Consider the following 15,803-nt stretch of genomic DNA (forward strand, 5'->3'; position numbering starts at 1 on the left):
AGCCATGCCCTCCTCAGGGTCACTGTGCTTTGACTGAGAGGGGGAAGAGAGACCTGAGATCACATTGCAGCACATTGATTTGGAGCAGGTGCAGCTTTGAGATGGTTTCTGCTATCTCAGCCACCTCCTACATTCCCGTCTGGATTGCAAACTTTATTTTTTCCTCCCCCTTTCCCCTCTTGTCAGGAATAATTTACTAAGCCTGTCCTTCATCTCTTTCCAAAGGTAAAGCTTGTGGAAGGAAAATAGCCAAGAGATGCTGAACCTTATCAGGGTTTACTTCCCTGCACTTAAGCTGTCAGCTGTCAGGGGTGGGATTTCCTGTTGGTTTCACTTAATTGTAAAAGAGAATTTTTTGGTGATTTATCTCATTGGTTCCTTTTTTTTTTTCTAGAAGGGACAACATTTCCTCCTTTTAAATGTACTGTTTGTTCTTCTTTATATCATATAATGGTTGTGGCAAGTAGAATGGTTATGTTGTGTGAAGTGTAGCTCTCATGACAGAAGACCATGTACAGACAGTGTGCTCAGTGAAGCTGGACAGCCCCCAGGACCACGGCATATTTTCCCCACCATGGAGGACACATGATTCAGGTGCATAAAACACAAATAAGGGTCTGCTTTTTTCTCATGACAAGATGCGAGCAGATCTCATTGCTTCTGTTGCCTTGGTTCAAGAGCTGGGAAACAACAGTCATGGGGACATTTGATGGCAAACCCACTCTGCTTGCAAGAGTCTTGTAAGGGATTTGTTTGCTACCTGGAGATTAAATCCACTGCACTTAGAAAAGCTGGTTCCATGGTAGACTGACATTTCCCAATGTGCACCCATTGTCACAGGTGAGTATCAGTACAGCCAGTACTCATCAGCAGCATGCTGTGTGAGGGACTGAGTGACTGGTCAGCTCAAAAAGCCAGCTTGCCAGGGCTCCCTCACACATGTCAAGTCAGTCCCTCTCTCCACTTGCAGCTGCCACTGCAGTGGCCTGAGATGGCAGCTCAGTGCTCAGAAAGAGCTGGCAAGGCTGCAGGGGAGACCAGTGGGACACGTGATGCCTGTCAATTGCTGGCCAAATCTTTAAAGACTTTTTTCCCCTGCATTTTATCTGGTTTTATAAGCTACCTTGTTTAATGGTTTAATAGATCACTTGGGCAGTTTTGTTAGATGATTGTTTTAAATCCTTGGGTTTGCAATGTAACTCCCTAAAGGATTGCTGGAGCAGGGAGCTGTGAGACTGAGCCATATGTTGGAAGTGGTACATGGCAATGGCTGGGAGAGCCTACACCACCTAGAAGAAATGGTCCTCCTGCTCTTGTGCAGATGGGGCACAGGAACTTCCCATGGCACTTGTAAAGAAGTGTTGCACTGATAATTCTGGACAGACTGCTCACAGTGCAAGAGACTAAAATGTCTGCAGCTGCATTGTTAAAAGTTACACAGGTAGTGCATTTACTTTTTCTATTTAGGGAACCAGCAGTAGTGAGCTCATCACCCTGAAAAAAAAAAAACTTAAAAAATTGAGAATTATCTCAGTATAAGGATGGAAAAGCTCAAACTTCTTACCAGCACTGTCATGTAATGTCAGGGAGATTGTACATGTTTATAAAGTGCATTACACTGGAAAATTTCAGTCTTTAATGTGGGTGTCCTTTCTTTCCATCATGTGATAAAAAGGTGGAAAAAAACCCAGCTGCTCAGTAAAATAAGACATGAGAGACCAGTGGGTTGCAATAATCCAAAGTGAGCTAAAAATCCTTGACAGAGAAGGACAAGACAATTTGCACATGTTGTACAGAACAACTAAATCCAAGCCCACACCTCTGCCTGTTGCTCAGGCTTCCACAGAAGAATATGATCAGTTGTTAGATGTCCAGTAGCCTTCAAGGTATTTATGGAATGAGGAGCTGCTAAACATTAGCTGTAGGTTCTCCCTAGGAAGTTGCAGATTCTAGAATGCATACGACAAAATAGCTTCATGGCAAAGAACAGAGTAGGCTAGAGATCAAAACAAATGTTCCAGCCACCGGCTTTTCCCATTCTGCAGCTGGATTTGGTGTGTAAATGGGCTGGGCACACACCACAGCCACAATTTTAGCAGTAATCTTCAGGGTGCAGTCTCAGTAGGGATTTTCACTGTAGCAATGCAAGTTGTCCTGTACTGTTGCAAATTGGAAGGCAGTCTTTGCTGATCTGAGCAACTGCTCAGATTTCCAGTAGGTGCTTCAGAAATGCAGTATTATAAAATAAATTACTAGTGTATCATTCATGCCTTCAGTATAGGGATTGTTGAAAGCAGGCCCTTAGAATTCTTACAATTAAAAAGTAAAGTTTGCTTCTGAAGCTATCATGTCTCCTATGCCCAACCTTCTGTCTTCATTAGCATTCAAAGCCTAGGAATTCCCTGTTTGATTATATCTTTGGTGATCAGCTGAAAGGTAGCACTGTTGTTCTTTAGTGATTGCAAGATGTGAAAAGCTGAGAAAATGCTTCATACCAATTAGCTAACTGCAAAGGCAGGAGAGCTGTGGCTGTGCAATATTCCTGTTTCAGGGAAGGGCTTCAGTTAAGAAGGCAGTTTGTGGTTTATTTCATCTCAGGATCAAAGCAATTTTTGCTCCTTCTGACCACCAGTTACTGAGTTTATACTGTTTTAAGGTCAAATATATGAAGTTCTCTTGACATGAGCAAGAATTATAGTTGTTGCTGGCATACAGGTAGGTCGTATGGACAGCCTCATGTGTTGTCCTTTGCTTCTGTCTGTGTGGCAATGAAAACTGGAAGTTATTTTCCAAAAATGTTATCATCATGTTTCAGACCAGACACAGTTGTCTTACCACTGGTAAAGAAACCATTTGGAGCCCAAAGACAGTAAAAAAATTAATCACATCTAGCAAAATGTTAATATAAATATCGCTGTCACCCATCATGTTGGCTCAGCCACAGAACCTTCCTGCCCACCTCAGCACCTGTCCCACCAGCACCCTGCATGTACTGGCTGCTGTAAAGAGGACCACTAAGAGGATGAAGGCTCTGGAGGCCCTTTACTGCTGATGGGCTACAAGGTGCCCAATTACTCATCAGTCTCCTCATGGTCCTGGAAAAGCACCAGTTACGTGGGTTTGTTTCCCAAGTAGTTACAAAGAACTTATTAGGAGGACGTGGAGTCTCCTTGGAAACCTTAAGATGTAGCAGTTCAGGCAAACTGGTTGAGGTGTGGTTGGCTTTAAATCAACAGTCTTGAGTTTATGCTAGTTGAAGTCTTTAAGAGAGAATACAAACCTTTTGATGGTCATATCCATGATGTGCATTATGTTCCCTGTTCTTGTCTTAGGGCATACTTGGCTCATTCTGTCCTGCATAAATAGAACAAATGTCCCGCAGCTGGCTATCAAATCTCATGGAAATGCTGTACATGAGGGGTATGAAACTGTGCTCTACCATGTGTTTTTTCTGAGCAAGAAGGGTAACAGTTGCTAAATAGTTTTATATGAACGATTCTCTTGCTAAATCTTGTGCTATCCTTTGGATAGATAGTGTTGCACAAATGAGCATCTGTCAAGACTAAAAGCAACTATGGAAATTAACCAGTACAAATTGTTCCATGCCAGGATTTAGCTCAAAGAATACATTTATGCTGTGTCAAAGGAAAACCAGTGGCCCTCATAGGACTACACCAAATAGGGTAAGAAAGCTGAATTAAGCAGTTCTTCTGTGTATAGACAGGTCATTGCTAATTACCTGTGATGGTGAAGATAAGGGAATTCTGCTTGGCTTGTTAACACACTGAAATAAGCTATGTGACTTCTGTCTGGTTTGGTTCTTCTAAAGTTTCATGTACAATGGCTTTAGGGCTGGAGAGAATATTTCATGTTGTATAATTCACTATAGATAAAACTGCTCATTGACTCTATAAAAGTGCTTCCTTGGGCAAAGTCTAAGAGAAAGGTCCAAGGTGCTTGTTTTTCTCTTGAGCCCTTTAGTGTGTTCTCAGTCATTATTTGGTCAAAGTATTTTGATTTTATTTTCCTGGTGTTTGGGATAATATCTTTTGTAAATCCAGGGATAACTAGGAGAAAAGCTGACTGTGTTAAGGGATTCTCAGCAGGAAAGTAAAGCTTAGCAAGGAAATTAGAAAAGGGTATGTATATGTATGTATTGAAACACCACTTTTTAAATTTGAAGATACACATAGTAAGTGCTCTCAGAGCAAACTGGTAACAGCAGTTTGACTTAAGAGAAAACCCTAAGAGAGGGACTCATCCAATGTAACTTTATACATAGGATGTAGCCATCCACATTGGAGCTAGTCATGTAACTTCCCTTCATAATCATCACAGACATGGGTTTCTTCTGGACATTAACATGTTGGCTTACTTAAGTGCATATCTGAAGTGGAGATGAAATGTGTGCAAGTATCAGTTCCCCTCCATGAACAGAAAGGGAGTGCTGAGTGATTGTTCAAGTATCTGTAGCTGGTAAAATGAAACCTAATCAATGAGACAATTTGTGGTGTTTATTTCTTCTTTCCAGGGTAGGCACTTCTTATAATCTGGGTACTTCAGAGAGTTGCAATCTTTGCAGAATAATGTGAATAATGTGTGCCAGCCTTGGGGGTGAGGGTTGTCTCTCTGTTTTGTGTTCATACAGCTCCAGGTACAGCAGGGTCCTGCCCCAGGATGGACCTCGTGTACACTACCACAACACAGATAATCAATAACAGCAGACTTAATTAGAACTCTGATCAGTCTCTCTTCCTTCCAATTCTCCGTGTTTTAAGTTCCTGTGATGTTTAAATGAGCTTTGATAACAATTCTTTGTCTCTCGTTCCCCCTATCCCACAGGAGCACATTTACAAGCTGATGAAGAGTGACAGCTACGCACGCTTTCTGCGTTCGAACGCTTACCAGGACTTACTGCTGGCAAAGAAGAAGGTATCTGTTGGAAAGGACATGCTTGCATCTCTTAGCACGTCTTGATTCTCGCCTGCTGCTTGCTGCTGGTGTGAAAGTGAAAATATTGTTTGCTTTTTTTCCTTTAAGAAGGGAATGAGCACTTTTATCTTCTTCACTGCGGGCATGGCATCCATGTGCACAGCCTCTGCATGAGTTTTCGGGAAAATATGGTGACCCGAGGTAAAAGTAGTATGGGAAGGTGTTTGTCTTGCACAGCTGTCTCCCAGACTCAGTGTAGACAATATAAATTGTATTACCTCCTTCTCATGGAAAAGATGGTATGTGATTTGAGAAGCAGAACCCATCAATCTGTTCATTACTGGTGCAAAATTCACCTATAAAGGTTTTTACCTCTCTAGTCTCACCATGTGATATTCCCTTTGGATGCCTTACCTATAGATCCCCCTGCAGCAATTCCTATACTCCTTTTCCATGTTTTTGTCTCCCCAGAGATGCTTCCTTTTCCTCAGAGACAGGAAATAATTGCAATGCATGTAGTAATCAAAAATTCCAGCCACATTGTCTCAGAGGAAATCTGGGTTTGAGCTCTTCTTAGCCTTTTTGGTATCTGCATGAGCTCTGCCAGCACCATGATTCTGTCAGGAGCCTCCAGATCACGGCAGCAAAGCAATAGTTATGTAAGGTTACAACTCCTGTCCTTGAGTCCCCTCGTTCTATGGGGTCTAGGAGATAAGCTACTGATTTCTGTGTTTGTGGCTGTGCTCAAATGCTCCCTGCATCTCCTGATTAATTCCCATAGCTCTATGTGTGTGTCTGTGTGCATGCGCATGCTATGTACATGTGTGTGTGTCCCACTTGCATTTGGCTCCCAGGACTGCACATAAACTGATTCCTGACTCCTGCAGCCTGAGTGTGTGGTTTCCCATCACCATCTTCCCTGCTGTTTTTCTGCTGCATTCTCTGTGTGCTGCCAAATTACATTGCATCGGCACAATACAATGAAATCCCAGTGGTGTTTTTGTCCTGATTGTCATTGTGTGCCCTAAAAGCATGCATATGGTGACAAAAGGAGACAAGCCCCTCTGTCTGCTGTGCCTGAGACTACTGGCAGGTGGATTAGCAAAAGGTAGTGAAGGGCAGCAGTCAGCCTTCTGTTTCAAAATGTCTGGTCTGAGACAACATAAACCATTGCTGCTTACATTTAGAAGGGTTAGACCTGACTTAGTTCAGAGACTGGGGAATGAAGGGTGTGTAAGGCAAAGTCTTCTGATGGCATAAACCATAAAAGCCTCTGCCATCTTCCTATCCCCAGCAGCTTATGGCCCCCCTACCCCCCAGTCTCCATTGAAAACATGAGGGTACTTGTGCTTGAAAGCCAGGAGAGCTTTCTCCTCCCAGCCAAAACCATTCAAACCAAAGGTTTATTTTTTTGCAATCCTTGTTTGCTGTCAGATCAAGCCCTGGATGTGTCAGCATGACATCCTCATCCCCCTGCAAACTGCCGCAGGAGCAGGTTTTGGTGTCATGTTAACGCAACCGTGAAAGTAAGAATCAAGTTTCTTTTAGAAAGAGCTGTGGGTGCACAAGTAAACATATGAAGGCACAAAAAAGGCAGGAGTAAATCAGTGCAGATGTGCTGTTCAGCAGCTGCACATTATGCAGGAGGGAAGTTGGTGTTACTCCAGAGTCTGTAAAGTTCTTTGCAACCACTTTACACTGTGTTGGGCAAGTGAATGTTTTGGAAACGGTAGGTACAGAGATGATGATAGAAAGAACATGACATTTCTGTACGCTGAACTACACAGTCCTATCTTTAGGGTGTTTGGTGCAGCTTTGAGAGGCAGCCTTTTAAAATTCCTCTAAATAGGTAGAAAGCAAGGGAATGAAAAGAGGAACCCAGTGACACATCAGAGCCTGCATGGATGGAGAATTTGGTTTAGAGCCTGCAAACAAAGTTGTGGATTTACTGATATAAATAGAAATTCACTGCAGTTCTTTAAGTTGTGATGAGTACATCTCTCTGAGGCCTGTCTTTCCCCAATGTCATTATCCTCACGTGGCTTGTATACCACACTGATGTGACATAGCTTACTTTCATAACTGAAAATAAGTTCTGTCAGAAGCACAGCATGATGAACGGGAGATAAAAAGAGTTGCTTGCACTAAGCAAATTAGCTACGGCTTCAGATTCCCACATTAATGTTTTGTGGATAAGTTTGTGTCATTTGGGATCTTTTGCCTTTCAGCACTGAGTAACGGCAAACTGAGGGGGCAGGCAAAAGGGAAAGGTAGACTGTGTGGCTAGAGCACAGAACTGGGAACTATAAAACCTGTATGCTTTCCGTGGTTACCCCACTTAATTTCATGTGTGAGCTTGGGGAAAAAAGTTCACCCTATATCCTCCTCTTTTTCAAAGGGCAATAATAATAGTGACCTGCTCAGCAGAGAGATGCCAAAGCTTGATTAGTGCTTCAAAACATACTTCACATTTCTGGTATTTGTAAAATACTGTAAGTTTGAAGAGTTACTTTCTTCCACACCATACAATAACCAAAGATGTGAGAGCTTTCCCTGCCTGCTCTGGGAGTACAGTAATGGAGAGAAAACTTCTGGGTTGGGATTGAGATTGAATGACAGATTTATGAGGGGAACATATTGTTCACACCACTAACTGATGCAAGACAGCAGACATAGGCTGTGTACAGACCAGACATACATATTTTGTTAATCTGTTTTAGATGTTTTTTCTCCATTCTTCCCAGTGCCATTATTGCGAGTAACCACAGTATTACTGGCCTGAATCCTGCAGATTCATGGTGCTCAGCAGGGAACATGAGGTTGGCCTCCAGCAAGGGTGTGATTAGAAGCAGTGAGCTGCAGAGGGGAAAAACTGTGTGTAGCGTTCTGCCTTGAACAGAAGGCCTCCTCCCTGCCAGGCTGGAGGAGAGATGAGAACACAGCCCTGTCCTCAGGAGGAATGGCCATGTGCCCAGCCCAACTAGAGCTCTGGGCCTCCATTCCCACCCCCTCTCTGCAGCAGGTAGAAATCATGGATCTGCTGAAGGTGTCTGGCTCAGAAGTGAAGGGCTGGATGTGCTGAGATCCCTGAGCAACTTGCTGTGTTTTATTTGTGCATCTATGCAACACACCCTGCTGGTGCTAAGCAGAGTCAAGCACTGACCTGCTCCTGTTTCTGCTGATATGCACCTTGCTGCAGGGTACTTACAGCAGGTAATCACCACTGCATGGCCCTCCAGCTATTCTTCACAGTAGCCAAAATGGTGGCTGGATGTCCTTAGACAGCAGTGATCCACCTGTCAGGACAAGTGCTGCGACAAACCTCCTCAGTCAAGGCAAGGAGGCATTTTGGCAGGGTGACTTGGCTGCAGAGCAGGGGTTTATTCCCTGGGGAAAAAGAGCATTGTCGATTAGTTAGTGCACCATGGAAAGGGATGTGAGTGCACAGGAACTTTTGTTAATGGTGAAGAAGCAGCCAGACACGTGCTCTGCTAGTTATTTGTGCAGAGCAGGGAGCGAAAGGAACAGAAAAGACCTCGAGGTACTTTCCATTAATCACTGTAAAGGTGAAACAATGACATTGGTTGGCATCTCTGCATTACTGAAGCGGCAGCTGAACTGTCACAGTGCTGGTGTTCATGTCAGCCTGGGATGGGGTGGCTTCCTGCCACCCAGCCCTGCCCATAGGCAGGGAAGCATCCTGGAAAGACAGCCACAGCTGTAGTGCATACAGGCTGTGAAGCCATGGGAGTGAACCCTGCAGCACTGAGGGAAGAGCAGGTTGGTGTTTTCTTGGTTTAGAGCATTGTTTTGCTCTCCAGCTGGTTCAGGGGAGTGTGAATTCACCGTGATCTTATTCAAATAAACACACAATATATGCAAAATACTCTGGCCACTTAGTAGCACTGTACATGCCCTTTGCTTTCTCACTTTGGACAGGTAGATGTGACTGCCTGAGAAGCCCAGGATCTGCTCCTGGCCTTTTCTGAGCCCAGGGTCAGGGATATTATTACCCTTTATTTTTATCTAATCCCATTCCCTCCAGAACACATTATTTTTCACCAAATTCAAAATAAACACCACTTCAAACCCCAAAGTCTCATACCAAAAAAAAAAAAGGATTCAATAGCCAACAAAATAAATCCATGGAAGGAGGGAGATAGAGAATTTTGTAGACCTTATGTTCAGAAAACTGCATTTCTATATGTATTTCCCTAGTCCTTTTCAGATCCCTGGCAAAAAGGGTCAGCGAGGGAATACTTAGGAGCTTCATGCCATGAGGAGCAGGCTCCATTTCCCGCACACACCTTTTGAAGCATTGCTTTTAACCACACCCCCTATTGCCAGCTGCTCTGTATTGCTCAGGAAGGTTTTTGTTGCAGATTATGCCCCCTTCTCAGTCCCATCAGGGCACACATGGCCAGTTTGATTCAGTGGCAGGACTTGTCTTGAATGTTATAAAGATGCTGAGCAATTTTCTGATAATTACTTTTAATAGACAGTGTCAGCTGTTTTTCTTAAGTTTTCTTCTACTTAATTTCCATGCAAGCAGAATCTACACAAAGGAACTTAAGGTTTGGATGGCTGGGTAAATGATTAAAAAAAAAAAAGGAAAATTCAGAGAAGCCAGTCAGTAATTAGTGAATGGCATCTATGTGGTGAGCTCTATTTTTCTGTTGTCTGCCTGGGCTGAGAGGTTTTCATCTGATGGTTGTTTCATATTTTATCCAAATGCATATGTCCTTTGCCATTAGCTGGTGGAGTCCATTGGTGTATTTACTGGCGTAGATTGCATCTTTTGCACCTGGGAGGACTGCACGACCTGGCATGCACATGTGTTTGTCTGCCCTTGCCCTTTGCACACACAGCGTATGTTTGTGCAAAGGCTGCTGTGGCTGCTGCAGCAGGCAGTGGCTCCAGGGTCCACACCCCAGGTCTGTTCCCAGGACTGGGATAGGTGTGATTCAGTCTTTCAGTTATTTATTTCTTTTTTGCACTTTGTTATTTTTAAATTTCCTTTATCTGCTGTGCAAGGCAGCCTCTCCAGCTCAGCCCCGTGCTGCAGAGCTGTGGGCAGGCATTCCCTGCACGGCAGGCAGCCAGCCACATGGGCAGGCAGACAGGAAGAGCCAGCAAGCAGAGCAGCCAGCACCCACACCCACAGACATTCAAACTGCTCAAGCCAGCTCATCACTCTGCAGCCAGCCTGCCTCAGCTGCTTTTTATTTCACTAGAAAATGTCAGGCTTTGACTCAGAGCTGGATGCTATGGGGATGAGCTTCCACGCATCCAGCTGGTCCCAGCCTGCCACCGCCATGCCAAATGTGCAAAGCACTGCAGACCGTGCTTTGCAAGGCACTTCTGTGAGCCACTGTCAGTGCTCTGTGTGCTGCTTCTCCACACATCCTCAGCTGTGATAGGCAGCAAACAGCCTTGTGTGGGGAGCCCTGCACCAGACAAGCTCTCAGCACCTCAACAAGGTGCTCATCATCTTTGAAGACCACCATCCTGCCTTTCTGCTGGGTGGGAAGATGCATCACCTTGCTGGGAGAGAAAACAGAGATTCTAAATTTTGACAGGGAGTGCAGGAGTGCAATGTGACCTGTATAGCAGCTCACTCTCCTCTGACCCCAGTGCACACCAGAGCTCCACTTCAAAGTGCAGCTGGGTCAGACACTGACTTTCCAGCCTGCAGCAGTATCATACTGCAGACCCCAAGTGCCTTGCTCCCCTAAGGAGCCTTGCAGAACACTCAGTCTTTTGTTCAGGTATTTCTTCTCCTGAAATTGTGTCTGTAACTTGGCTGCTGGTGGGTCTTACCACCCCTGCAGGAGACCTGCATAGAGGCCCAGTGCCCAGCTGGGCACCGCTCTCCTCAGTTGTGCTGTCTGGGACATGTCCAGCCAAAGTGGCAGGAATGCAGCTCCTCTCTGTCACCTCTGCTGTCTTGGGGTGTAGGGACACCACTGAGGCTACTTCCAAGAAGGAATCTGTGATCCTCTGAGCACTTGTATGACTCTAATACTCAGCCAAAGAGTGAGGCTGATGTTTCTTTTGCCTTTTCTCTCCTCTCACATCCAAAGAGAGGCAATTAACTCTTGGATTAGTGCATGATAAATACTCCTTTGGGAACCACTGGACTGGATACATCGCTGCCTTCCTGCCAGCCAGGAAGGCTCCTTTATTCCTTGTACTTGCTTTGAGGCCTTGGCTCCATTCTCTGTCTGGGCTAAAATGGTGTGCCTCTAGCTTTCACTTTTGATAACACTTTGGGACATCAGAGCTGGTTCTGTGGCTTCCTCAATTGGTTATAAGTGTGGATGTTGCTTGTTTCTTTCTTCTGGATAAAAAATATTGCTTGTCTTAAAAGGGCCTTATGCTTTGGTCTCATATTTGGTGGTGCAGCAGGGACAATCTGTCCGATTTCTCCATGAGATGCTTAAGACTAACCTTGTAGACATCAGAGAACAGTGAAAGCTGTGATAAACATGCAGAAGAATCAAAAGGCTTTGCCTAGACTCAGCTACGCAACTTCTCATCCAATTTATCTGGTATGGTTTTGGCTTCTTTATGTTTTCTCTATCGATTTTTGCATTGGTCCTTTGTCCTGGGGATTGTTACTGCAGCTGAATGTGTGACAGATGGTATGTCAGGTAGGTGCCTCTCCAGTGCAGTGCCTGTTTCCAGTGCATTGTGATGCACCATCATTACTGTGGTTTTCCCTTACATGTAGGTCCTTATTCCCTTCATGGCAGTTTTACTTCCATCTTACCACCCCCATTTTGCTGGTTCACCACATTAAAATAACTGTCTCTCCTGGAAATCTGCAGTGCCCACAGCTTCCTGACTGCAGTGAGCTTTCTTTGGTAGCATTTTCTTCTCTACTCTATAACCATTTTTCTCTCTTAGATATTCCAGCAAACATGCCAATAAATTATTTAGTTCTTCCTTGTTAGTGGTGATTAGATCTCCCTTGTGCCAGATGAACGAAGCGCTGCAGTGAGCAACCTTCTCAGGGATATGTTAATGAAGCCATGATGCACACACTTGTTTTCTCACAGTGCAATTGAATGTCTTCTTGCATATGAATAGTCCTGTACTCCAGGTACAAAAATATCAGTGCCCTGGACTTGTCTGTATCTTTCTGTTGTCTTGCAAAGACATGCATATGCTGTCTTGTGTTTTGACTTACTGGAAATACGCCTCTACTCTTTGGATAAATAGAATAGTATAGGTTTACTGGCAGTGAGTGCAGTGGTGGTTTTCTTCCAGTGCTGTGTCCACTCAGACATTGCTTTTTAATATTGTGAAAGCTACTGTGTTTTTTTCATCTCTCTGCACAAGAAGATGGGAGCCTCTGTTAGCTGTTTGGCAGATGTTAACCAGAATCAGGCGTCCCCACTTGAACAGTAACAGAAGGAAAATTCAGTGAACAAGAAATCAATACCAACAGCTGTAAGACACAGCAATGCACAGACATATATGGACCATTCAAAAAACTCACAGGGGAAAAGTGACATTCTCTGAGAGTACAAGTAGTGATGTCTCTCATTCTTTAAGGCGTTTTGATTTCTTATGTTTGCTGTTGCAAACATTGATTTCTGCTTTTTACATTTTTTAACAGCTTTTTCTTCTTGCTGCTTCCTTATATTTTGCTGCTGTTTTAAAAGACTGCATTTAAGCTGAAGGGTTTTTTTCTGTATTTTTATCTCCCTACTTCGTTCCCTGTTAAGCCAGAGAATGAGCAAGGTCGTAGAACTTCTCTAGAAAAGTTCACTCGCAGCGTGGTAAGTTCCTTTTCTTTTCCCTCCTCCCTTTCCTCAGAACTTCATTTTCAGCTGGGGGAAATGTGGATGCTTGACTTTTTATTTCATCCTTTATTTTTGCAGCTAGCATCTTTGCAGCTTCTCTCTTAATACTGTAGCTCATCTAAATAGTAGCTCCAAAGAAGGGGCTGGGGGTGGGGGGAGAAATGGCATAATGCTCATTCTAGCTTATCATCATTGCAAAACAAATTGATTTTTTTTTTTGTCTAGAATTAAATACAAAGTTGCCTTTTTGCTGCATTCCCACTACAGTATTTGTTGTGGCTTTTCCTTGCACAATGAAGTAGAAGAGCATGGTTCTCATAGCTCCATTGCAACAGTATCTGTTTGGTTCCCTAGTGCATGGATAATGACACCCCACATACACATCCACCCACAGCACTGCAGCCGCTTCCTCCGTTGCCCCCATCTGTCAGTGCTCATGTAAATAGTGATAAAAGCGCGATACCCTTTGCCTCATTCCCGATACTGATACCGGAAAAGAAGCCCAGTCACAGCAAGAAACATGACACTGTTCAATCTTTTAGACAAGGGGACAGCAGGACCACAAGGGCAGCAGGCAGATGTTCTCCCTCTTTGTACTTCATTAGTCTCCAACCTCTAGTCAGTCTGTCCAGAGTTTGGGCAAGGCCTGCTTGCCCCACTTGCATTCAGGAATCTGTCTGTGCAGCAATTTTTCTACAGAGCGGGAGAAGCAGGGAGAGGGGGCAGGACCAGAGGCAGATACTGCAAGTGGAGTGGAGTAGCAGGGATACTGGGCAGCACAGGTTGTGTTTTGAGCTGCACCAAAAACAGCGTGACCAACAGGTTGTGAAAGGGGATTCTGCCCATCCACTCTGCTCTTGTGAGATCCTCACCTGGAGACCCTCACCTGCATCCACCTCTGGAGTCCCCAGGACAGAAAAGACATGAACTGAATCCAGAGGAGGACCACAAAGTTGATTGGAGGAACAGAGTACCTCTTCTGCAAGGAAAGGTTGAGAAAATCAGTTTTGTTCAGTCTGAAAAGTGAAGACTTTGGGTTTATTTAATTGTGGTCAGTACTTTAAAGGAACCTACAAGAAAGACGAGAAGGACTTTTTGCAAGAGCACGTGTTGACAGGACAAGGGCGAATGAATTCAAACTAAAACAGAGTAGGTTTAGATTGGATGTTAGGAAAAAATCTTTACTGTGAGGATGATGAGGCACTGGAACAGGCTACCCAGAGAACCTGCAGATGCTCCCTCCCAGGAGGTGTTCAACAACAGGGTTAATGGAGCTCTGAGAAGCCTAGTCTAACAAATGGTATCCCTGCCTGTGACAAGGGAGTTGGAACTACATGATCTTTAAGGTTCCCACCCAAAGCATTCTATGAGTCACACTCTTGCATGTGTGTGTATATATTTGTATATTTATATGTACACTACATACACACTCATGGCATATAAATATAGCACCTTTGAACATCCTGAGAGAAACAGGAAGCTGTGCAGGTAAGTGTGAGCTGCTGTAGAGCAAATAAGCTGAGAGCAGTTCTTCCTGACACTGCTGTGCTACTGCACAAGCAAACCCAAATGTAACATACAAGGCTTTGTAGTACATCCACTGGCAGACTTCCTGGGGAATGTATTTATATAGCTAATGCATATGCACACATTTGAAATATGTTGATACAAAATATATCACTATGCCCATCTGCATATTTACTACTTTCTAAGAGTCTGCCAGAGAGAGGAGTAGGAAAGATTTTTTAATTTTTTTTTTAAACAAACCATGCAGAAATATTTACATCGAGTGGTAAATTCTGCTCCCAGATTTGCCAAGTATGTGGAAGAGTAACTCTCACTTTACTAGACTGGCTGGGTTTATAGTTGCACAGCCAAGCATAGATTTTTCTCTTGCATTTGATTTGAAGGGTAACTTGACAAGCTAAGTTTGAGATGCTATGATTAGAATGTAAGTACCGGTAAAGAAAATTGTAGTAGATTGGTTGGTACTTTAGTTCATTTTTGTCTTACTGGCTAGCATGCTGTAAATAGTTTTTTTTCATTTCTCTTAATAAAGATATAAAATCTCATCTTCTGATGGCATGGTAGTTACCAGAACTAAGAAGAGTCTGAATTTTTTATACTTTGCATTATGGCAGTTTGTTATTGCCATCGGATGAGAAAATAGTCACTATGTTGACATGTCATAATGTCCTCAGAGGACAGTATTACCAGTGAGAACTTTATGGCATACTCAGGGGACTGAATTAAGATGAAGTTAATTCTGTATGCTCTAGTTCTCCAATATGCAATGCAGCTCCCTGACTGTGTAGGAGTGAGCAGTTCAGCAGTCCATACTTCCAGAGCTCCACTGTGCTTTGTGAATGCTCATTACAGGATCATATATTCAAGCTGGCCCTGCACTGGCATGACAAAATTAAATGTATGCTTAAGGTTTGGCTGGAACAGACCTCCAGTTCGTCTCTCTTCAAGGGAGGAGCACTAAGCCTATTTTGCAAGCAGATTAATATGAGATCACATTTCCAGTGATGGCTGTAAAAGAAATCTCAAAACCAGTAAGGGCCAAAAGTTTTGCCTTAAGGAGTCATAACTGAAGTGAAATCGTCTCCCAAATTGACGGAGCTATTAATTGCCTGTGGATCTGGGCCACCTCCAGACTGTGCTTCTCTGCCTGGCACTGGGACGGCCAGTAGACCCCAGGGAAAATTTTCAGATTTGGCTGTAGCATGTGGCTCAGCATTTTGGGAAATCCCAGAATCACAGTTGGAAGGGACCGCTGGAGATCACCTAGTCCTGTTCTCCTGCTAAGGCAGGGTCACCTAGAGCAAGCTACACAGGCATGTGTTCAGGTGGATTTGGATGTCTCCAGAGGGAGACTCCATGGCCTCCTTGGGGAGCCTATTCCAATGTCTGCTACTCTCAATGTAAAGAAGTTTATGGGACATAAGCCTGCCAAGCCAATCTCTAACTCAGCCCTCTATGTCCAAGGGGAAGTCTCCCTTTCTCCACCCTTCCTCTCTTACTTCCAAAGTCTGGGATTCCCAACTTCAGCACTAA

General features: G+C 44.0%; 1 protein-coding gene across 12 annotated transcripts in view; it reads left to right on the forward strand.

Moving 5' to 3' along the window:
• The window catches only part of RGS6 (regulator of G protein signaling 6), a 253,210-nt gene that overhangs the window by 219,676 nt on the left and 17,731 nt on the right, over positions 1 to 15,803 (forward strand). For 9 of the 12 annotated variants that reach the window (XR_012580818.1, XM_074542901.1, XM_005479958.4 and 6 more), the window contains 2 exons: positions 4,843 to 4,932; positions 12,666 to 12,719. Coding sequence is in view for 11 of the 12 variants with exons in the window: in XM_074542901.1 (XP_074399002.1) it covers positions 4,843 to 4,932; positions 12,666 to 12,719 (144 nt within the window). In the remaining variant the exon portion in view is untranslated. The remainder of the gene's footprint in view (positions 1 to 4,842; positions 4,933 to 12,665; positions 12,720 to 15,803) is intronic. The other 3 variants (XM_074542904.1, XM_026793768.2, XM_005479959.4) reach the window with 1 other exon arrangement.

The sequence above is a fragment of the Zonotrichia albicollis genome, chromosome 6 (genome assembly GCF_047830755.1).
Source record: "Zonotrichia albicollis isolate bZonAlb1 chromosome 6, bZonAlb1.hap1, whole genome shotgun sequence".
Taxonomy (NCBI): Eukaryota; Metazoa; Chordata; class Aves; order Passeriformes; family Passerellidae; genus Zonotrichia; species Zonotrichia albicollis.